Raw genomic sequence first — 22135 nt, forward strand, 5'->3', positions numbered from 1 at the left:
CACTCAGAAACACCCCCATCCCATCAGAGCACCCTCAACTATGTTCCAGGATAAACTTGAGCCAAAAGGACAACCTCATGCCAAACAGAGAGAGCACAAGGTTTAAACAATCTCGTTGGATAAGCCAGTGCAAAGAGAGAGGCAAAACTTGGCCAAGAAAGATGGGTGATTTCACCCTCACCCTCTAAAGACCCCCTTTTCATGGCAGCTGCTTGCCTACCTGTGAAGCCAGGCTGGCAGACACAGTCATAGCGATTAATACCATCCCGGCAGATTCCAAAGGTGCAGGGGTTGCTGGCACAGTCATCGATGTTCACCTCACAGTTTACACCTGCAGAAGGAGAACAATGCCAGGAGGTAATGCCAGGAGCACCATTCCCAAACCATTGAACCCCTCCAGATGTGCTGTTCCTGCCCCAGCCCAGCCCTTGGTCCCACCTGTGGTGCCAGGAGGGCAGCGGCAGAGGTATTTGTCCACCAGATCTAAGCATTTGCCCCCGTGGCGGCAGGGCTGGCTACGGCACTCGTTCACCTGGCTCTCACAGCGCGTGCCAGTGTAGCCCGGGGCACAGGCACAGGAGAAGCTGGCAATGCCGTCCACGCAGCGCCCATGATGGCACGGGTCAGGAGAGCAGTCATCCACGTTGAGTTCACACAGAGTGCCCTCAAAGCCTACAAGGCCAGAGTGTCAGGCTCCACCCACTTGCCAAGGTCCTGCTCATAACCATGGCCTCCAATCAATCCTGGCTCAGCTCTGCCTCAGCCCTGCCTATCAAGCCAGCAGAAGGCAGGCTTAATTCAGGCCATCCCTAGTTGGCCTTCCCTCCATCCAGCTACAAGCTGCAAAATTCGCCCCTGACCAAGACCCTTCCAAGGTTAAATCCCACCCCCCAGTTGTGACTTTCTCTCCAATTCTTACACTCTCCACCCAGTTCTGCCTCTCCCTCAACTGCAAATGGGGACACATGGGAGGTGCCTTGGGATAGTGTTGGTCAAGCCCAACTCAGTTACCTGTGCCCAGTATCAGGCCAGAACCTTTGGTCCCACTCTTAGCTTTAAGGTACAAAATTGGCTCCGTCCCCTGGCGGTCATTGGCCCTGATTTGATGCAGTCCTGCCCCAAAGCTTTCTCCCAGACTGTTATTGGCCCTCACCCTCACTAACCCTGCCTCCAAATTCTTGCGGGCCTGTAATTGGCCTGCCCTCACCCTCTGCGCAGCGGCACTCGTAGCCATCGGGTTGGTCCATGCACTTGGCCCCGTTCCTACAGGGTGTGCTCGCACACTCATCGACATCCAGCTGACACAGGGCCCCGCTGAAGCCTGCGGTGGAGAGTGAGTAGGATGAGCAGAGGTCCAGACAAAGTCAGGCAGTCACCCCTCCCCACACCTGCCTTATTTGGGTGAGAAGCCCACTTATTTAGTTTTAAGTTAATTTCAACGTTTTTCATAACGTGGTTTCTATTGTAATAGTTTTCCGCTAACATGATCTCATAGGCTCCCATCTGCCCCTGCAGGGACCTTTCTTTTTCAGGCTCCCTGGCCCAAGGTCCTCACCAGAGGGACAGGTGCAGCTGAAGCCATTGACTCTGTCCTTGCAGACACCACCGTTGACACATGGGCTGCTCTGACATTCATCCATGTCCACCTCACAATAGGTGCCTGTGAAGCCTGGGGGGAGGGGAATTAGGGTCGTGGGGGCTTCCCTTTGGCCTGAAGAGAAGAGTGAGGGGGGAGGTACTCCCCTTCCCACTCATAGACAGTTCCCCTTAGCCTTGGCCTTTCCCCCAGTGCAACCCTAGATTCAATTTTCATCCTCAAGCTAGACCCTCAACAAGCCGTGGTCCCAACTAGTCCAAGGTTTATGAGACTCCACATGGACTTTGCCTTCAGACCACCCTCTTCCCTCTCCAGTCCACAGACATGCCCTGCCCCCAGCTTCCAGCCCCAGGGCCCACCATAGCCCTGTGCACGCCCCAGCGAAACTGTCTGCAGGCTCCACCTAAACCTCACTCTAGCCCCTGTCCCCATATTGTCCATGCCCCCCCGTGGGTCCTTAGGTCCAGACTCCACTCGCAGCCTAAGATTCTACTGGTTCCATTTGAGCATGCCCCCAGCCTCTCACGAGGTTGTACTCTGGCCTCACCTCCACCTCATCCCTGGTTTCACTCTCTCAGGGTCCCACTTGGAACACAGTTCCGCCCCTGTCCCCCTCCTGCAGGCTTCTCACCCCACACCCAGCCTTAGGCCTAGCCCCCACCATGTCTACCACCCACCTGCCATGCAGATGCAGGTGAACTGGCCTATGCGGTCAAGGCATGTGGCCTGGTTGCGGCAGGGCCCAGATAGGCACTCATTGACATCTGTCTCACAGCGCGGGCCAGTGTAGCCTGGGCCACACTGGCAAAGGAATGAGCCCTGTGTGTTCACACACCTGCCCAGGTGCTCACATGGGTTGGCACCTGCGGAAATAGGCACAGCCAGTGTGGGTGTGGGTGGCTGAGGAACGACCCACCCCCTCCTTCCAACTGAGACAATGGCCCCCTCACCAATAGAGCACTCATCCACATCCTGGTCACACGCGCCACCAGTGAAGCCTGGTGGACAAGTGCAGATGGCCCGGCCATTCACCGGGTTTGTGTCACAGATAGCATCCTCATGACAGGGATTGCTGACACAGGCATCATCTAGATGACATAGAAGCCCTGGAAAGGGACAGGCAGAGGTCAAGGGCAGACCCTCCAGCTCTGTCCAGAGGTCTCATAGCCCCACATAGTGTTTTGTATTTTGTTTTTATTAACCTGTAGCATATTTAGAAGTTATTTTTTCCTAATTGTTTATTATGAAAAAATTTCAAACATACAGAGAAATTGATTTATACACCCACCACCTAGATTCAGCTATTGTAAGGTTTATCTATCTTTTTTCTGAATCATTTGAAAATGAGTTGGAAACATTCACAAATTGTTTTTAAATCTGTTGAATTTTTCTGATTATGAAAGGGTCCTACCTCAAGCCTTTGCTTCTGTAGCACCCTCTGCCTGACATGCCCTTCCCTCCATTTTCAAGTGCCCCTTCCAAACACCTTCTCTGACCTTTGCTACTTCCAAAGATCTCCTCTCTTTCTTGCTCACAGTATAGCTCTCTGTTCCCATGGTTTCTGTCCTGGACCACATGCAACCCTCCTCCAGGCCTTACCCTTCACCCCAAATCTGGCCTTCAGAATAATCATTCTAACACTCAAGTCAGATGTCACCCTTGCCCCCACTCAGGAACAATCAATGGCTCCCTTGCTGCCTACAGGGGAAACAGCCACTCACCAGTCTTGCCCATGGGGCAGGCACAATAGAAGGAGGCCACGCGGTCATGGCAGGTGGCCCCATGGAAGCACACGGCCGTGGCACAGTCATCAATATTCTGACTACAGCTTTCACCAGTCCAGCCATTGACGCACACACAGCTGTGGCCACCCAGTGTGTTAAAGCAGGTGCCCCCATTGTGGCAAGCATTGGGCTGCAGCTGACACTCGTCCACATCCTCAGTGCAGAATTGGCCTGTGGCACAGAGATAGATGCACCAGTCCAGTCACCTGGCCTGTGCATCCCACCCAAGGTCTGCCACCCAGCTCCCTTCAGCCCCGGTGCCCACCTGTCCACTCCGGAGGGCACTGGCAATTGTAGGTGTTGACGCCATCCACGCATGTCCCGCCATTTAGACACCGGTTCCCTGGACAGTCATCCACATTCACTTCACAGTTCTGGCCCTCAAACCCTACCATGGGAGGAGGAGGCACGTATTGTCACTGCTAGGCTGGCCTGCTGTTTCCCTACCCCTACTGCCTCCCCCAAGAAGAGCTTCCTCACCAGGAAGGCAGGCACAATCATAGCTGAGATCGCCATTCTGTCTACAGGTGCCCCCGTTACGGCACGGTGAGGGAGCACAGGGCACTGCAGGGATCTCACACAGCGGCCCCAAGTAGCCAGCTGGGCACTGGCAGCGGAAAGAGCCAGGTGTGTTGAGGCAGGTACCACCATGATGGCAGGGACCACCCGCCCGGCACTCATCCACATCACTTCGACAACTGCGGCCCTGGTAGCCAGGTGGGCAGGAACAGATGTAGCGACCATCGGGCCCCACTGAGCAGTGGGCCCCATGGGCACAGGGGCTGTTGAGGCAGGGGTCTGGCAGGGAGCAGTCGGGGCCTGGAGGGACCAAGAGAGGGTGAGTTAGGTGGACCACACCCTTGCCTACCTTGGGGTCTCCTCCAGATCCTCCCTTACCTCTGAACCCACGGGGACAGCGGCAGGAGAACCGGGCAGTGCCTGCTACCACCGAACTCTGGCAGACGCCACGGCCAGCACAGGGGCCCGAATGGCAGGGATCTTCCAGCTGGCACCGCTCGCCCACCCAGCCTGGTGGGCACCTGTGGGCAGAGACAGCTCAATGGGGGCAGAAGATACACAGAGATACACACAAGACAGGCAAGAAACACATGGGCAACACAGAGCAATAAACACACACATTCATTCATGCAACAAATATTCACTAAGCACCTACTATGTTCTTAGCAATTGGAATACAGCTGCAAACCCAATAATAGTGGCCCCACCCTCTTGATGCTCACGGCTAGAATGCGTGAAGAGAAGATATACAAATCACAAATCAGTACACAGCATGCCAGCAGGGAGTGGTGAGGGCCACGACGGCCATGAAAGGTATGGTATAGCATAGAGTGGTGGCCCTAGAAAAAACATGTCCATGTCCCAGAACCTGTGACTGTGACATTATTTGGAAAGAGTTTTTGCACATGTAAACTAAGTGACAGGTATCAAGATGAGATCATCCTGGATTTTCCAGGTGGGCCCTAAATCCAATGATAATGTTCTTTAAAGAGAAAGGCAGAGGGAGATTTGGGAGAAAGAGGAGAAGGACTTGCAGAGGCAGAGACTGGAGTGTTGCACCTACAAGCCAAGGAAAGCCTGGAGCTACTAGAAGGTGGAAGAGGGAAGGAAGAACTCTACCCTAAAGCCATTGGAGAGTGGGTGGCTGCCAACACCTTGATTTCTGACTTCTGGCCTCCAGAACTATGAGAGTAAATTTCTGTTGTTTTAAACCACTCAGTTTGGGGTGATTCGTTACAGCAGCCACAGGAAATGAAAACTAAGACACAGAATAAGGGGGATAGAGTGATGGGGGTGGGAGGCAAATATATTTTCACAGACTGAAGGAAGGGAAGAGATCATGAGACTATGTGGGGAAGAGAACTCCAGGCAGAGGGAACAGCAACTGCAGTCTCAGACCCCAGAAGACAACCACCCAGGCATACACAGACAGACGCAGAAACACATACACAGAGGGACATATCAATCCCACATATTGGCCTGACAAATAATGAGACACCAACCCACAGGCTGGGTCACAAATAGGGGCAACTTTCACCTGGACAGACAGACGGACCCCACAAACTCTTTACTCCTTTTCTGGGGACACATACACCCCTTCTTTCCACTGGGGGGAGGAGGTAGACACTAATATTGATGACCTCTTTTGGGGGGAACTCCTTTAGCCTGAAGTCCCCTCCCCAAACCCACCAAGCAAGCTGGATGGAGTGTGAGGGAACTATGAGAACTGGAAGAGGGGTGCTCTTAAGACTGGAAATCTACTTCGGGGCAAGAGAGAGGGGCCTGGAGAGGCAAAGAAGTCCAGACCCCACCCCCGGACTCTGCCCACCCCTCCCACTAGTCCCTCCCTCTGGTTTGTTCCAGTCGCTTAGGGCTAAATTCCAGCGGCTGACTCAGTTCATAGCGTCACCCATAAGATCCCCCCACCCCGGTCCCCAGTGAAACAGGTCGGGACATGGCCGGACAGGGGCGCTGGTGGTGTCTTAAGGGGAGGACCCAGCTCCCTGCGCCCTCCTCAAAGGCCTGCAGGGCCAGGATGGCCGCCACCACTGCGCGCCAGGAGGGGGCGTGCTGCACGGGGCGCCCCGGACTGCGGGGTCCCACCGCCAGGTTGGGCGCCGCCACGCGGCCCCCTCCCAGCGCCCCCGGCGGGTTCCCACGCTCAGGGCCCAGCGCCCCTGCGGACCGGTCGGGCCGGTTCCAGCCTCCGCCCGTGCCCCGCCCCACGGCCTGGGTTTCGGGGGAGACGTCGAAGGGGAGAGCTGACTACGGGGGGGGGGGGGGGGGCGGGGAAGGGAGGACGAGGGGATAGAGACAAGGGCTTGATTGGGGGTAAGACTTGGGGATCCATGAGGGACGTGCCAATTTGGGGCGTCCCTGAAGGGACACGAGTATCTGGGACCTTGAAGGAGATTGGGGGGTGCATGGGGAGTGGTTCCCACGGCCCAGCTCTGGGGACTGAGCCCGCTCCACTCCGGGTGATCCAGGCTCCGGGCGGCCACACGCGCCGGTGATTCACCTGTCGAGGGGCGGGGTAGCCGCGGGGCCTTACACCTGTCGGCAGGATTCCAGGCTCGGAGCTCTACTGCGCAGGCGCCCGGGCCCGCGGCTCCGCCTCCCAGGTGAGTGGCTCCAGGTCGGGTCGCACTTTTCCCCTATTTCCACCATTGCAGACTCTCAACCCGAAAAGCCCGCTCAGCCAGGCTAAGCATCCCACCCAGGTGAGCTCAAGTGGGTCTCCACTCAAAGTGCGTGTATAACTTCAGAGAGGCTCTCCTGGGTCTAAAGTCACATGTTGTTGAATAAATGAATACATGAATAAGTCAATTAATTCGTGGCTCCTGGATGAACTGCTATTACTAATGATAATATAAAAGGAACAAGCATTTCCCCATAACCTTGTGTCCCTGATGTTATTATTTATAATAATAATCCCTATTGGCCCTCCTCACCAAAGACAGCCTAGAGAGGACAGCAATGAAGATACGGAACGTCAAGGAGATGAGACCCAAGGTCAGCAGCCACATCAACGTTGGTACCGCTGCAACTTCAATTACCAATGCAGACGCCCAGAAAACCCTAAACCACAAGACGGCAAAGAGACAGAAGCAGGGGATCTACCAGCTGAGAATTTGGCTGAGAATTCGTTGCTCCAGAGGCTGAAGAGGCAGGGCTGAGTCAATGCACGCTTCCCACCTCTACCACCATCTGGTTTAGTCATCCAATAAGAAATGATTATGAAATTCCAGCAATAAGAAATGAGCAAAAGATTGGAGCTCAAGACCTTAAGTGCTTGCTTTTTGTCCAATGACCAGATAACTAGATATGCATTTTTTACGTAAAGATAATGATAAACTTTTTGGAGGGGTTTTAAGCCTGTTTTTTCTCAATACACCTATAAAAGTTTTTAAATTATTTCATATCTAGTAAAGTTTAGATTTTTAAGACCCCCATTTTTAACTTGTAACAAGTTTACAATTTTTTTAATGTCAACAAACTACAAGCACCTGTTAATAATGATGTTAAATAATAAAAAAATAATCCCTATTTATTAAGCACTTGATGTATGCCAAGCACTATGCTGAGTTCATTGTATTAAGGATTTATTTAAATCTATACAATCAGCCCCATAAAGAAGGAACTATTATTGCCCCATTTTGCAGATACAACAACTGAAGCTCAGAAAGTTCAAAGCACTTGCTCAAGGTAACCCAGAGCCCAGAATTTAAACTGAGCTCTGTCTGCCTCTGCTCAGCTGTCTCTCAGCCTCTGCCCTGCTCCCTACAGCCTTCTGTCTTTCCCAAATTCTTGGGTTCCTTCCTGGTCACAAGCCAGGGAGAAACCCCTATTTCACAGATGCAGTGAGGTTCAGACAGGAGAAATGACTAACCCAAGGTCAGCAATAAAGTGGCAGAGCTGGGCTATATTACAGGCCTCCTACACCCCCACCTCAAATCTTGATAGGGGAGAGTACAGATGGTGTACCCACAACTGCCAAGCCACTGCTATTGGTCCCTGAAGATTTGTTGATTGAATTATAACTACCTCCATCAGGGGCTTTACATGTGACCTCAGGCAGCTAAGAATTCTGTGAAGTTGGGGTTACTGGGTTCATTTTCCAGACTAGGACACTGAGACTTAAAGATTTGAAGTCCCAGCCCTAGCTGGTGTGGATCAGTTGGTTGAGCATTGTGCTATGCACTGAAAGGTCATCAGTTCAATTCCAGGTCAGGGCACATATCCAGGCTGCAGGTTCGATCCCCAGTCAGGGTGCATGTAGGAGGCAACCGATCAGTGTTTCTGTCTCACATCAATATGGGGGTTTTTTACTCTCTCTCTCTCTCTCTCTCCCTCCCTCCTTCCTCCTTTCTCTCTCTCTAAAATCAATAAAAACATATTTTTTAAAAAAAAGTTGAGCCCAGCCAGTGTGTCTCAGCGGCTGAGCATCAACCTATGATCCAGGAGATCGAGGTTTGATTCCTGGTCAGGGCACATGCCCGGGTTGTGGGTTCAGTCCCCACCAGGGGGCGTACAGGAGGCAGCCGATCAATGACTCTCTCATCATTGATGTTTCCATCTCTCCCTCTCCGTTCCTCTCTGAAATCAATAAAAATATATTAAAAAAAAAAAAGTTGAAGTCCCAGCCGGTCTGCAACATGATGTGGGATTTGAGCCCAAGCCAGGCAGACCTCAGAGTTCCTGCTTTTAACCCTGCTGATTCCAGGGGAATCAAGAAGTTGCGCAAGCCACACATATAGGAAGTAGTAGAGGCATTCATGGTGGACACAGAGGCAGGGGGGCAAGACAGACTGCATCCCCACACAGGGCCCACTAATGGCTCAGAGCCAGGCACTCACAGGCAGGCAGCCTCTCCAGAGGGCAGCTGGGTGCAGCGACCTCCATTAGAACACGGGCTTCCATCCAGGCAAGGGGGAGCTGTGTGGGGGTGAACAGAGGTGGGTGGGTCAGCCAGGTGTCCAGGAACCCCAGCTCAGAGTGACAGATCCCCTCCTTCCCTCTCCCAGGCAACAGCTGCACAGAGCTGGGTGCAGGGAGCCCCTCCATCTAAGGTTCCCACGGCTTCCCACCCTGGCCCCAGCTGTTGGGGCCGCAGCTGTCCCTGCCAGCTCAAGCCCTGGGAACCACAAGGCAGGGGCAGGCAGGAGGAGGTGCTGACTTGTGCCAGATGTGGGGGCTCAGGAAGCTGCCAAAATGGGGGATGCAGAGGCAGGAAGAGAGGGTGCTGAGTGTTAAAGGGAGGTCTGGGGCTGTGTGCCCAGATCCTGGGGTAATGGAGGGGGCAGGGGCAGGGAGTCCTGGGCCATGGCTGTCCCTTCCAGTGATGTTGGGCATCACCAGCTGTGCAGCCCCGTGCAGTGACTCTGGGGAGAGAGGCCAGGGCATGTATCCCAGGCTTAGCTAGCACTGGGTGTTGCAGGGTGTGTCTTGAAGGGAGGGGCAGCTGGCCCCAGACATGTACTGCCCTGTCCAGCATCCCCATCCCTGAGGGCTGTGTCCCTTTGGGGTGTGGCACTGTCTAACTGTCCTGCCAGACAGGTCTGGGGCATGGCTGGGTGTGAGCTAGTGGAAGATTGTGTGTGCTGGTAGGTGTGGGGCCACTGTGTGCATGTGTGTGTCACAGAGAGATAGAAAGATGGAGGGAGATAGAGAAAAACAGATATAAATAAAGGAAACTAGAAGCAGGCAAACACAGAGAGAAGGAGACAGACAAGTACAGAGACAGAGAGAAAGGGAGAGGTAATAGAGACAGAAGGAGCTGGACATGAGAATGGGCCAATATGACATATGTCCCCTGAACAGCGGGACAAGCAGGGACAGGACACTATCATCCTGATAGGAGCCTATGGGTGTTTGTGGACTCACACTGGGGGCCACGAGTCCCAGGCTGAGGGCCTCGCCTCACTGAGCTGTGTGCTGTGAGCCACATGTATATACATGACATGCAAGAGTGTACAGATACGTGTGCCATATGTCTGCAGGCTGGATCTGTTGTGCATCCATGTATATGAACCGTGTATTTGGGTGTCTGTGTGTGGGGCCTGTGTGTGCACAGGTGTGTCTGTGTATAGGTTGCACATACCCATCAGCTGGGCATGCCCTTGAATCTGTGTCTGTATGTGTCTGAGTGTGTGAAGACAGCTTGTGCAAGACCTTGGGCTGGTGGTGCACTTTATGTGAACACGTATGATTATATGTGCACATCAGTGTGTGTGCCTGGGTATGTCTTGTGTGAGCTGGGGGGGAGGGGGGTCTGTGTGTGTACTCTATGTGTGCACATCTCCATCTCCATATGTGTGACCCAGGGCCGTATATGCCTGCGAGTGTGTGATAGGCCATGTGGGTGCCCACTGGCCTCGCGGGGGCGGCTGATCCTGCCAGGTCCTGCCCGGTGCGCGGTGGGGGCGAGGGTGGGGGTGGTGTATTGGCTGGGGAGGCAGGTCCCTCCTGCACTTCCACCCTTCCCAAAACCCAACCCCACAGCGGTGCCCCGGGACCCTCAGCCAGGGCTGCTGGGCCGGTGTGTCCCTCCTCTGCCCGCCAGGCCTTCCTTGGGGGAGATGCGCCCCCTCAGCCCCCGCCCGGGCCCCGCCGCCCATCCCGCTTTGTCTGGCAAATAAAGCGCGAGGCCGGCTGGGGGAGGGGGTGTCTAGACGGCGCGGCCATTGTCCCAAGCGAGGGAGGGGAAAGCGTGGAGGGGGAGGGGCGGGGGGCCCTGGCCCGCTGGGGAGGGGCTCGGGCTGTGCAGTCCGGGCGCAGGGGCCGCAGAGGCCGCAGAGGAACACGTGGGCTCGCGCCCCCCGCCCTTCGCTGCCAGGGCGGGGACCAGGTCTAGGGGCCGCCAGATCCCGGCAGCTAGGGGAGGGAGCGGGGCCGGGGTCTCGCGAAGGGGCGCAGGACGCCGCTGCGGCTGCGGCTGCGGCTCCGGCTCCGGCTCCGGCTCCGGGTCTTGCAGCGCCCGGGCCTGGGAAGTTTCCTCAGAGTTCAGAGCTCCGAAAACTTCGTGCCCCCTCCCCGCACTCCGACCCCCGCCCCGCCGGGCGGGCGAGCAGTGGGTGGGGGAGGTGGGGCTTTTGTACGAGGGGTCCCCGTCCTGGGGGTACTTGAGCTCCAATCGTGACCTTCCCAGGACTCCAGATGGGCGTGGGTGGAGAGCAAGCCCCAGATTCTGGGTACCCCCCCAATTAGGAGTCCTTGATCCCCGCACCCAGAGCTCCCAGTCCCAGACTTCTGGATCTCTTCATCCCCAGCCCTGATAGCCCCCGAGGCCCGGTACCTTGGGCCTCTGGGTCCCTCCCCACCAGTTCTGAGCCCCTGTCCCCCGGGACTGGCTCGCAGTCCGGGCTCCTGCGCGCCTGCCCCTGCTCTGGTCCTTGGCTCCCAGGGCCCCCCACCAGCACCAGCCTCGGGGATCCTTGCACTCCGCTCTCCTCCCTTCCTTCCCCCCACCCTCCGTCCCGCCCTCCAGGTCCCGGTCCCTCACCTGCAGCCCCGGGTCCGGCTAGCAGCAGCAATAGGAGCGGCGCCCGCACGGACCGCAGTGGCGGCAACGGCGACATCAGGCCGCAGCGGCGGCCCCGGGTGCCCGGCCCCATGGCGGCCGGCCGCGACCCTCCCTCCTCCCTCCTCCCTCCTTCCCTCGGCTCCGGGCGCGTCCCGGGCCGGCCTCAGCGCCACCAACTTCGCCGAAGTGAGGCTGCCCGGCCGCCCCGCCCCCAGCCCTGGCGGTTCGCCCCGCCCCGGGGCCAGCCCTGCGCTCCCCGCCCCCCGCCCGGCCTCCCAGGGCCCCTGCCCACCCTCCACCCGTCCGCACCGCGCGGGACCCGCGGACCCTCGGAAACTCAGGCGGGCCCACGCGGGAAGATGCGGACCGACCAGCGGCAGTGGCAGACACCAGCCCGGTGATCATCCCTGCTCCCAGCACACCCAGAGCCGACGCACAGGCCAGGACACACACAGACCCCCAGACACCAGGCGCATCCTGAGAGGCTCAGGAACGCGCCACCGTGCACGAATGCAGACACCCGCACAGGACTTCACGGAGCTTAACATCTGAAACACTGGAGAACCTGAAACTCAGGCCCAGCCAAGCCTTGAGCCTGGGCCGCGTCCCGCCTCAGACCTCGGACGCGAGCTGGGAGGAATTTGATGCACACGGCAAAGGCGCACATGCACACTTCCTACTCCTCTGCCTCTTCACAGCCCTGTGTGAACCCCAAAAGTCCACCCGAGCCCCCCAGCCCCAACCCATGCCCCACACAGCTCTGCCACTCAGTTTGATCAACTGCCTTTTCCAAAATGTCCCTAAGGCGAGAATGGGCACCCATGAAAGGTCACAAGCCCAGCCTTGGAGGAGCTGTCATTCTTGGAAGAAAAAGCCACACGCAGACACCCTGAGCACTGTGGACTCCCAGCTGGGACAGAGGAAGAGGCAGAGTCTGGGGAGGGCTTGAAGAGAGGTTGGTGAGGGCCCTGCCTGAAGGGTGGGTTCCTTATTTCTTCACTCATTAATTCAACAAATAGGTATAAAGCTCCAGCTCTGTGTCTGGCTTTGTTCCAGGGGCCAGATGCACCTTCTACCCCCAGAAAGGACTTCCCAGAGGAGGATCCAACCGGGCTCAGCCTGGATAAACTGGAGGGATGACACCCCAGCAGAGGGACAGTCCTGCACCCAGATGACCGGGCAGAGTCCAGAGGGAGAATGGGCAGTCCAGGGCTGGGGCTGGCCATAAGAAGGAGAAAGCGGTCAGGCTGGCCCCCTGGTATTTGGCTTGGTGATGAGGCTGCAGGGAGGAGGTTGGGGGTGAGGTGCTGAATCTGAGGAGCTTGGGGATCACCCAGGAGGCAGCTGAACATTGGGGCTGAGCATAGAGGAGTCATGATTGGAGATAGTCACATGGGCACCCCAGAGAATTTTGGGCAATTTTTAAACTTTTTATTTTAATTAAAATTGATTTTAGAGAGAGAGGAAGGGAGACAGGGAGAGATAGAGACCTGGATGAGAGAGAAACATCCATCAGCCAAGCCTGCAACCCAGGCATGTTCCTGGAATCAAGCCGGTGACCTCTTGGTGCATGGGAAAACACTCAACCAACTGAACCACACCAGCCAGGAATAAAACTTTTAAAATGCTTTTAAATGCATACAATTTCTATATGCCCTTAGTCCATATTTACCCACACTTTGCCAAATTTGCTTTGTAATTGCATATATGTATATATGTAAATTGTATATATATGTGAAGATAAATAGATGATAGATGATAGATAGATGATAGACAGATAGATTAGAACAAGTTGCAGACATCATGTTCCTTTGATCACTGTGTGTTCCCTAGGAATAAGGGCATTCTCTTACCTAAGCACACCACAATTTCACACTCAGTCCATATCCAAAGTTTTCTTTTGCCCCAATAATATCCTCTACAGCATGTATGTTTCTTGTCCTTTAATCTGAATCAGTTCCTTAGCCTTTCTGTGTCTTTCATGACATTGACATTTCTGGAGAATCAAGGTCAGTTGTTTCACAGATTCACTTGGCCTGCTGGTTCCCCCTAACCAGGTTCAGGTTGTGTGTCTTTGGCAGAATGGCTGGTCCTCCTGGGTGCATCCTACCAGGAAGCATCTGACACGCGTTCACATTGTTGATGTTAAATGTCAAGTGAAGTTGGCCAAATTTCCTTATTGTAAAAATACCATTCTCTTCCCCCCCATAATAAATACATATCAATATCATGTGGGGAGGTACTCTGAGACTGTGTGAATATCCTGTGCCCATCAAATTTCCACCCACTGTTTTTGGCATTTGTTAATGATTTCCTCTGGTGATTTTTTTTTAATTGAGGCAAAATTTGCATAACATAAAATTAACCACTTACCTTTTTAAAAAAAATATATGTCTACTGATTTCAGAGAGAGGAAGGGAGAGGAAGAGAGAGGGAGAGAAACATCAATGATGAGAGAGTCATTGATCGGCTGCCTCCTGCACACTCCCCCGAACTGGGGATCGAGCTGAAACCTGGGCATGTGCCCTGACCCGGAATCAAACCACAATCTCCTGGATCATAGGTCAATACTCAACTGCTGAGCCACGTTAGCCAGACAACCACTTACCTTTTTAAAGTGTACAGTTCAGTGGCATTTAGTGCAACCATCTCCTCTGTCTGGTTCCAAGACATTCTCATCACCCCTAAAGGAGACCCCATATCCATTGGTAGTTGGTCCCCATTCCTCTTCCCTAAACCTGGCAACTACTAATCTGCTTTCTGTGTCTATAGATGTGCCTGTTCTGGACATGTCATATAACTAGAATCATGTACCAAGTGGCCTTTGTGTCTGGCTTCTTTCCTGCAGCATGATGTTTTTAAGGTTCATTCATACTGTAGTGTGTGTCAGTGCTTCGGTTCCTGTTGTGGCTGAGTAATATTCCACTGAATGACTAGGCCGCATTTTGCTTATTCATTCATCCACAGTACCTTGGATGATTTTTAAACGCAGGAAGAGGAAGAGGAAGAGATGAAGAAGGCAGAGAAGTACCATTAGACAGAAAGGAGAAGCATGAAAAGCCAAGGGTGAAAGTTGAATGACTGACCAAGGCCTGGCATCAGAAATGACCCCCAACCCTCATCTGGGAGGAGAGCTGTCCCCTGTTATGTGGGGGGGGGGGGTACAAACCCATCGTATGGTGACTTGCTGGAGGCTTCGAAAGGAAGAGCTGAGATTGGACCCCAGGTCTGAGTGACTCCGGGTCACATGGAGTGTGAGGGGTTGGGGTGGGATTGGGGATTGGGAATAAAAAAAGACTAAAGTTGCATAAGAAGAGGCACAGTATGACTCACAAGGAGTGTGCTGAGTCAACAGGCCCATGGGTCAGGCATAGTTTGAGTCCTGCCCATGCCTACCACTCCAGGAGAAAACCTAAGTCCCCCAGCCCTGTGGAGGGGGCCTGACCCTCTCTGGCCCCTCCTGCCCCCCTCACCATCAGACTGAGCCGAACTTCATCTTCACCCAGCAGGCCTGGCACTCTCCCAGCCTTTGCCCTCTGCCTGGGACAACCAGTTGGACAGAGGACCCTTTTGCTTTCTTCCCAAGCAGGAACTCACAGGAAACGTGCTCTCTTTGAAGATGCATTTTCTTCTAGTTATATAAAGCATGTTCTGCTGTTTCCCACACATCCCACCCCTTTGCTCATTCTGGTCTCTCTTTCTAGCATGACTTCCCTCCCCTCATTCCTGTACCTGGTGAACTGTTTATTCTTCAAAGTTCCAGCTCCAGGAAGCCTCCTTCCCCCTCCCCTGCCCCCAGGCCCAACACCTCTGCCACCCCAGGCTTTACCTGTGCCCTCCTGCCCTCCAGCTCAGCCTTGTCCACAAGGCTACTCTGTCTCCTCTCTAAACTGGGAGCTCCCCAGGGGCCAGGCATTATCCAGCATGGAGTGGGAACAGAAGAGGTGACATGGGAGGGTTTGTTGACTTAGGAAGTGGCTGAAAGAGTTGAGATACCTGCCCAAAGCAGCCACTACAGGAGCCTAGACCTCTCTCTTTAGTACCATTCTGGGAGGCTGGGGTCCAGAAAAGAACCTGGGGCAAAGGTAGGGGCTTCAGGAGGGGGGCTAACTCCTCCCCTGATCCATCTGAGAAAGGATTTTCTGCTGGAACGAATACTCTATGAGATGCTGAGCTCCCCATCTCAAGGAACTGGACACATATTTTGCTTGGCAGGAAGTCCAGAGTCTGTTACTCTGCTGATACAGCAGCCCCTGGTCTGTGGTAGACAGAGATGGAGAGGGAGCAGTAATGATGAAAACATAGGCTAAGGATGGCATGGACACATTTACAGAGCTCCTACTCTATGCCAATCCTTTTCTGAAGGCCCCATTACTTCAAGGGGATCACTCAGCAAGCAGAAGGTGGGGTCCTGGCTCCAGGGTCCTGCTGCTGTCCTCCAGCCACTGTGGCAGGACCAGCCCAAGGTATTTTGATCCCTGGGGGACAGGACAGTTAAAGAGACCATTCCCACGGCCTTGCAGGGGGCAGCCACACAGTTCCCAAATGGTGGGGGTAGGGGATGCTTGAACCCTCCCCCTGCCTCTGCTGGCTGCCTTGGCTGGGGACTGCATTTCTCCTCAGTGAGTCAGTCCCCAGGGATTGGGGACCTGGGGCCAGGCCAATACACAGCTGCTTGGTCCAGGCCTGCTGACCAGGAACCTGAGAGCATGCCCTTGGCTTTTCTGCCTAGGATCACAATCCTGCCCTCTGCATGGAAGCTGGGGCCAGGCCTTGCTGCCCAGGCAGTGAACCAGCAGGAGTGATGGCTGTTGAGTGGGTCCATGGCAAGAATGGGATGGTTTGACCTCAGGGGCTGTGGGCTGCAGACCCAGCCAGGTCTCCTGGCCACTGCCTTCCTAGGGCCCTCTCATGCTCAAACCCTCCGTGGCTCCCCACTGCCCAGAGTGACACCCCTCCCACTTTCCCAGATTCACTTCCCTGTCTCCTAGCCTCTCCCATCTTAGCATAGGCTGTGCCCACTGCCACAAGCTCACTTCTCATACCCAGAAGTCTCCTTTCACCTGACAGCTCACTCTGACCCTCCAGCTCCAGTTCCAGCTCCAGCTCCAACTCCAGCTCCAGCTATTCTTCATTCAGTATTTGACAAACATTGACTGAGCCCCTACTTGGTGCCTGGCCCTATTATATATAGGTAGAGAAGACCAACACAGAGCAAGTTTGTGCCCTGATAGGGGAGAAAGACAAGACACAAGACTGTGAACAAATAAAAACCATCAAGGGTGACGTGAGGGAAGAAGAGATTTCAGTGTTGTCGGGGGGGAGGGGTCCAGCCTTGCAGACGAGGGGACATCAGAACTTAGACCTGAAGGAGAAAAAGCCAGTGAGGCAAACAGCCAGAGAGAGGAAGGGTGTTCCAGGCAAAGAGAACAGCATTTGCAAAGGCCCAGAGGAGGAAGGGCCGGGTGGATGAGAGGAACAGCGAAGAGGCCAGGGTGCTGGGTACAGAGTGAGCAAAGGGTGGGAGGTAAAGGATGGGGGCCAAGTCCCAAGGAGCTGAAAGGTGAGATTCTGTCCAAAGCACAGTGGATCTCACTAGAGGGTTTTAGCCAAGGGAAGCTGATCTGTGGGATTGTAAAATATAACTCTGGAAGCTCGGCCATCCCTTCTCCCAGGCAGCCTCTCTGCAGCTACACAGTTATACAGGGTCTCCTCTGGCTTCACACTGTCTCCTCTGGCTCCCACAATCTCTTCCATCTCAGCTCCCACGCTGCCATGTGACCCCGCCTGGCTCCCACATGAGATTTTGAGCTCTGTGGGCATCTGTCTCTCTCACTGATGAATTTCCAATGTCTAGCATTGAGCCAGGTACACAGCAGGTGAAGAAATTGTCAGTTGACAAATAAATGTGCTCCGTACATCTTGGGGCAAAGCAGGACCCAGGAGCTGGAACCTGAAGATGCCCAGTGCTAGCTCTTGAGATGTCCCTGGACACAGATACATCCAGCCCCCATTAGATCAAGTCTGGGTCAGAAGAAGGGCTGGAAGCTGATGGGGCTTTTTGGAGGAGGAGGGGTGAGAGCTGAATGTAGAAGAAAGGAGAGTAAGGAGAAGAGAATTCTCTTCACTTGGAGCACCTACTGGCTCTGCAGTTCTGGGCAGAAAAAGAGGGAAGGCCACTCCTCACCCCTTCTGGGGGCTGTGGTTTTCCTGCCTTAGGATCCTCCATTGGGTGGGACATCCAGTGGATGTCTTGGCCTCATGGGCCCTGGGCTCAGACCACTCCCACCTTCCATGGTCATGGGCTCACTCAGACCACATCTCCTCCTGCTCATCTCTGAACCATGATGTTCTGATGTTCTCTTTCTTTCCTTGCCTCCCTGGCTCCTGAAACTTATCTTCCTTTTTGCAGGTGTGTCTCTTGTCCTCTCCACCTTTCCTCCTGCTTCAGAGAAGGGGAGTACTTCCCCATGCCCCCTCCAACCTCAGGGTTTTTCATTCCCTCCTCTCTTGGCCATAGGTTGAGGTCTCTTTTGTGAGAAAGTAAAATTCACAGCAAATGCTCATCTCACATCTCTCACCGAGCCTCCAAGCTCCTGTCTCTGTCCCCACATCTCCCTCCACCTCCCCGCACCACTGGCTTCATTCTTTCCCTTTACCACTCCACTCTATGCCCCCAGAGGCTGGCCTCTCCAGACTGTATCAATGGACAGCCTTGTCCACTGGCTTCCAGGTGGGTTTGGCCAATAGGAGGCACTGGCAGAAGAAGCCAGAAGAAAGAATGGGGTATTAATCCTCCTGCATCCCTCTCTGTAGGGTCACCTCAGTTGACTGTGTCCTTTGACCAAAGGCCCTGTCCACACATCTCTCTCACTGGGCTCTGTTAACCTCTTTCCTTCTTCTTGCGGGTTTTGGCTCCCCTCCCTCATTGGTTTCCCCAAACCCTGCCTGATGTATATGGTCCCTGTAGCAAATCTGACTCAAATCACCCCATTTGAATGTGCTAGTTATTTCCTCCAGGCTCCCCACTGGGGTCCCCACTCTTCCCTCCCTGTCCCTGCTTAACTGCACTCAGAGGATCTGTGCCCTCTGTCCTCAGCTCCCACTCCAGGGTTTCCTCCCTCAGATTTGCATGGCTCAGTCCTCTCAATCTCTCAGGGCCTTTTGACACTAGGAGCTATGTCCTTCCTCCTTGACCCCTTCCTCCACTGCTGTGACACCGTACTTGCCGGCTTCCCCTCTTCCTGCTGTGGTCTCTCTCCTCTGCCTGTCCCTTAAACGTTGGGGGCACCTGGGGCTCAGCTCCAGGCTTGTTCTCCACTCAGTTCTGGGGAGACTTCTTCCTCTCTCCCAGCTTCAGTGCCCTTCTGCCCCGCTGAGCTAACTTTGTCTTTAACCCATTAGATGCCTCTAGGTCCCTGAAGCAGGGGTCCAGCCCGCAAGTAATATTTTAGACACAGAGATCTGCCCGGGACCCTGCCCTGCCGGCCCCCATCGCGCTGGGGATCAATTGCATGTCTTCCCATCCCAAACTTTCCGCTTGGTATCAAGGAAATGGTAAATCATCAGTGCACAGGAGCACATCCTTGCAGGGGTCTGCTCCAAGGCCACCTCCTCCAGGCAGCCTCCCCTCCCCTCCCCTCCCCTCCCCTCCCCTCCCCTCCCCTCCCCTCCCCTCCCCTCCCCTCCCCTCCCCTCCCCTCCCCTCCCCTCCCCTCCCCTCAATAAGTTCCCCCTCCTCAGTTCCTCAATCGCCGGGGCCTGACCACACTGGACTGAGTGTGCGCGCCTGGCTCGGTCCCCACCCCTCCTCTGTTGCCGGGCCAGCGGTTTAGCGCAGGTGGTAGAAACAGATGAACAAGTGAAAGCATGAACGAGGGAACGATGACAGGCAGTCTGGAGGCGAGCGCTCAGCGCTGGGAGAGGGAGAGGCCGAGCTTGGGGGGGCCCGAGGCCCAGCCGCCGCCCTCCAAGCCCCGTAGGTCCCGGCTTCCGCGGGAGCCCCTTGGCCCGAAGGCGCGCCAGGATTGGCTGAAGTTGGGAGAGGCGGGCATCGGCCGAGCCACGAGTCGCTACTGGCTCCCTGTCCAGGACTCTGCCCAATCACCGCGATCGCTTTCTTCCCACTGCCCCCGCTTCTCCTCTGCAGCCGCGGAGGCGGAAGACGGCGCCTTCCCGTTACCCTGGCAACCGTCAGCGGACACCGTCTCTCCGGCAACTGTTGGAGGCCTCCAGTCAGCCTCCGCCGGGGCCCCTCCGGTCACCCAGACAACTGCTACCCGTTCTGGTCAACCATCAGCCCTTCCTCCGTCACCCTGGCAACTGTCGCCAGACCCACAGGCCCCTTGACACAGTCCTGCTCCTGCCTCCGGGCCCCCAAGGCCCGGACCTCCGCCCCAGGTTCCTCCCGCCCACCTCTGGGCCCCCAGGGGGGCACTCGTCCCACGCTGGCTGGGGTTCCCAGCTCGGGTCACCGCCTCGTGCTGAAGAAGCTGCGAGCCTGCTCGCACTCCTGCGTGGGACTGTCCAGCCACCACAGGGAGCTTTTCAAAATGCAAGCCATGTCTCTCCCCTGCTGAACGCCCCCAACCCCATCCCCCTTGCGAATCAGGTCCAAGCTCCTCGGTCTGGCTGCCTCCTCCCTTGCTCTGCCCCAGCAGCGACTCATCTCATCGCTGTTACTCCAGCAGCCCGAGCTTATTCCAGGCTCCCACCGCCGGATTTACTGCTCCTCACTCCCGAAAAGTGCGCCCCCCAGCGAGGGAAGCCTTTCCTGCACCCCACTCACCATAGCTCCGATGTCTCTTCTCTGTGAACTCCAGAACGAGCCTTGTCCTTGTCCCCACTACTCCCCAAGAGGAGAATTGTGCCTGACACACGATGAGCGAAAGTTTGGAAGGAAGTTAGACAGACATGAGCAGAGCAAGGACGACAGGCCAGGTACAAAAGGTCACCAGGGCAGAAAGGCCTGGATGCCTAGCAAAGGACAATGATAGGGCAGGACCTCATTCCCAGGGTGACCCTTCCTCCCCTAGCATATCACTGGTCTTATGGTTTGGACTCCCTGACCTTTCCTCCCTAGAGGCGTCAGTTGTATTTCAGCAGCAGGCCCAGAAAATCAGCCAAACCAGACAAGCAATGTCAGGGCTGACCTCAGGACCAGCTGCATTGGATAAGGACCCCCTGCCCTGGCGCTGACCAATCAATCAGTGGAGACCCCAACCCTGAAAGGACACCTGGAAAGCTGTTGAATATTCCATTGAGATCTTCCTCCTGGGACCTCCCCTAAAATCTCCATTCTTAAAACCCTCAGGACAGAGGACTCAGTGTCCCTTACCCATTCCCTCCCCCGGGGTCCCTTGCCCCTCCCCCTAGGCCAGTCATCTTTACCTTCCTCACTTCTAAGCTCCAAGGGCCCCTCTGTACCTGGAACCGGAGTCTGGCTGCCTGCTGCCACAAAAACCAAACTCATTAGACAGATGCTGGTGACAAGGGAAGAGGTTCTATTCAAGTGCCAGTCAGCTGAGGAGACGGGGGACTCTTGTCACAAAGCCCATCTCCATGTCAGGGCAGGCAGAGGTTTTCATAAGGAGGGAGAGGCAAGAGCAAAGGAGTCAAGGGAAGGGGCTTGAAAAGTTCTCTATGCACAGGCCGTTCTGGCCCAGTGATGGCCTCATGTGCGCCACCCTGGCCTTCCACATCCTGGGTTTTTGTCATCCTGGTTCTACGTTTGAAGGTCAGCAAAGCTCCCGGAACTGGGATGACTGAAGGCGGGAGTCTGTATCTTCTGAAGTTAGTTCCTAGGATTCTTACACAAACATGCTGTTTATCTACAAGCTGCATATGAGTCAGACATCTACAGAAACAATGTCAAAGGAATAGTGGGTTGGGTTATAATTTTCCACTATTGCAGTTCCCCACTGTCAATTTTTCTTCCATTTCCATGGAAGTTAGGGGGTCGTAGACAAACTATTTAAGAAAACTGGAAAAATTCAGGGTCCAGCCTAGTTAATAGGTGAAAAATAAATTTTTACAATTAACTGAATGTGAGTCTAATATTTGCAACTGTGTGTTATAGATGCTATTGAAATACATTTTTCTCTCCTAAAATCACCCTCATTTTTATCAAAAAGCCAAATCAAGACCAATTCATTTACTGTATTAAGCCCAGTTTTAATTTGACCTGATTATTTGCATAAACACAATAGGAATAGCAATTGATCATAAACACTTTTAAAATTTGCTTTGCTGGAATCTCACAAGAAAGTTTCTTCTCAGTACAAAGAAGCCAAGCCACACAGTTGCCATCAGGCTTTGCCTGCAATACCTATAGGATTGAGTAAAATTCTCAAGTTCTTGAGGTCCCCAAAATGTCTTGAGGTTCTTTCCTTGCCATTTCCCAGTAAAGCAATCTTTGTCCCTTACCAGGAAAGACAGCCATGAATCATTTAAATAAGCAAGGTACCAGGCTATTTTTCCAAGGGGCTTTTATCAGCTTTGGAGTCAATCTTCATTCCTTAAAGCTTTTTGCTGACATCCAGAGTCTAGGCATGTCTTTCTTAAACATAACATTTCAGTCAAAGTCTTGGCTAATAAAACCACAATTGGTAACTGGCTTTATGTGTCCTGTTATGAACAAATCAGATTCCTATTGGATTCATGCAAATAAACATAATGTCATGAAAATAATACTCATTAACAGTTTTTAATTTC

The 22135-nt window shown here is 54.3% G+C and overlaps 2 protein-coding genes across 2 annotated transcripts in view; one reads left to right on the forward strand and one right to left on the reverse strand.

Annotated features, from left to right (window-relative positions):
* NOTCH3 (notch receptor 3) overlaps positions 1–11588 on the reverse strand; it is a 33078-nt gene extending 21490 nt beyond the window's left edge. Inside the window, exons 1-12 of the mRNA XM_081136759.1 lie at positions 11402–11588; positions 8757–8835; positions 4279–4421; positions 3862–4200; positions 3647–3769; positions 3319–3552; positions 2548–2703; positions 2275–2460; positions 1556–1669; positions 1208–1321; positions 439–672; positions 221–331 (exon numbers count right to left, since the gene is read on the reverse strand). Coding sequence (XP_080992885.1) covers positions 221–331; positions 439–672; positions 1208–1321; positions 1556–1669; positions 2275–2460; positions 2548–2703; positions 3319–3552; positions 3647–3769; positions 3862–4200; positions 4279–4421; positions 8757–8835; positions 11402–11513 — 1945 coding nt within the window. The 5' untranslated portion in view covers positions 11514–11588. The remainder of the gene's footprint in view (positions 1–220; positions 332–438; positions 673–1207; positions 1322–1555; positions 1670–2274; positions 2461–2547; positions 2704–3318; positions 3553–3646; positions 3770–3861; positions 4201–4278; positions 4422–8756; positions 8836–11401) is intronic.
* LOC308556324 (olfactory receptor 1f45-like) overlaps positions 1–22135 on the forward strand; it is a gene marked incomplete at both ends in the record, with an annotated part of 504663 nt that overhangs the window by 159599 nt on the left and 322929 nt on the right.

The sequence above is a fragment of the Miniopterus schreibersii genome (genome assembly GCF_964146895.1).
Source record: "Miniopterus schreibersii genome assembly, chromosome: 4".
NCBI lineage: Eukaryota > Metazoa > Chordata > Mammalia > Chiroptera > Miniopteridae > Miniopterus > Miniopterus schreibersii.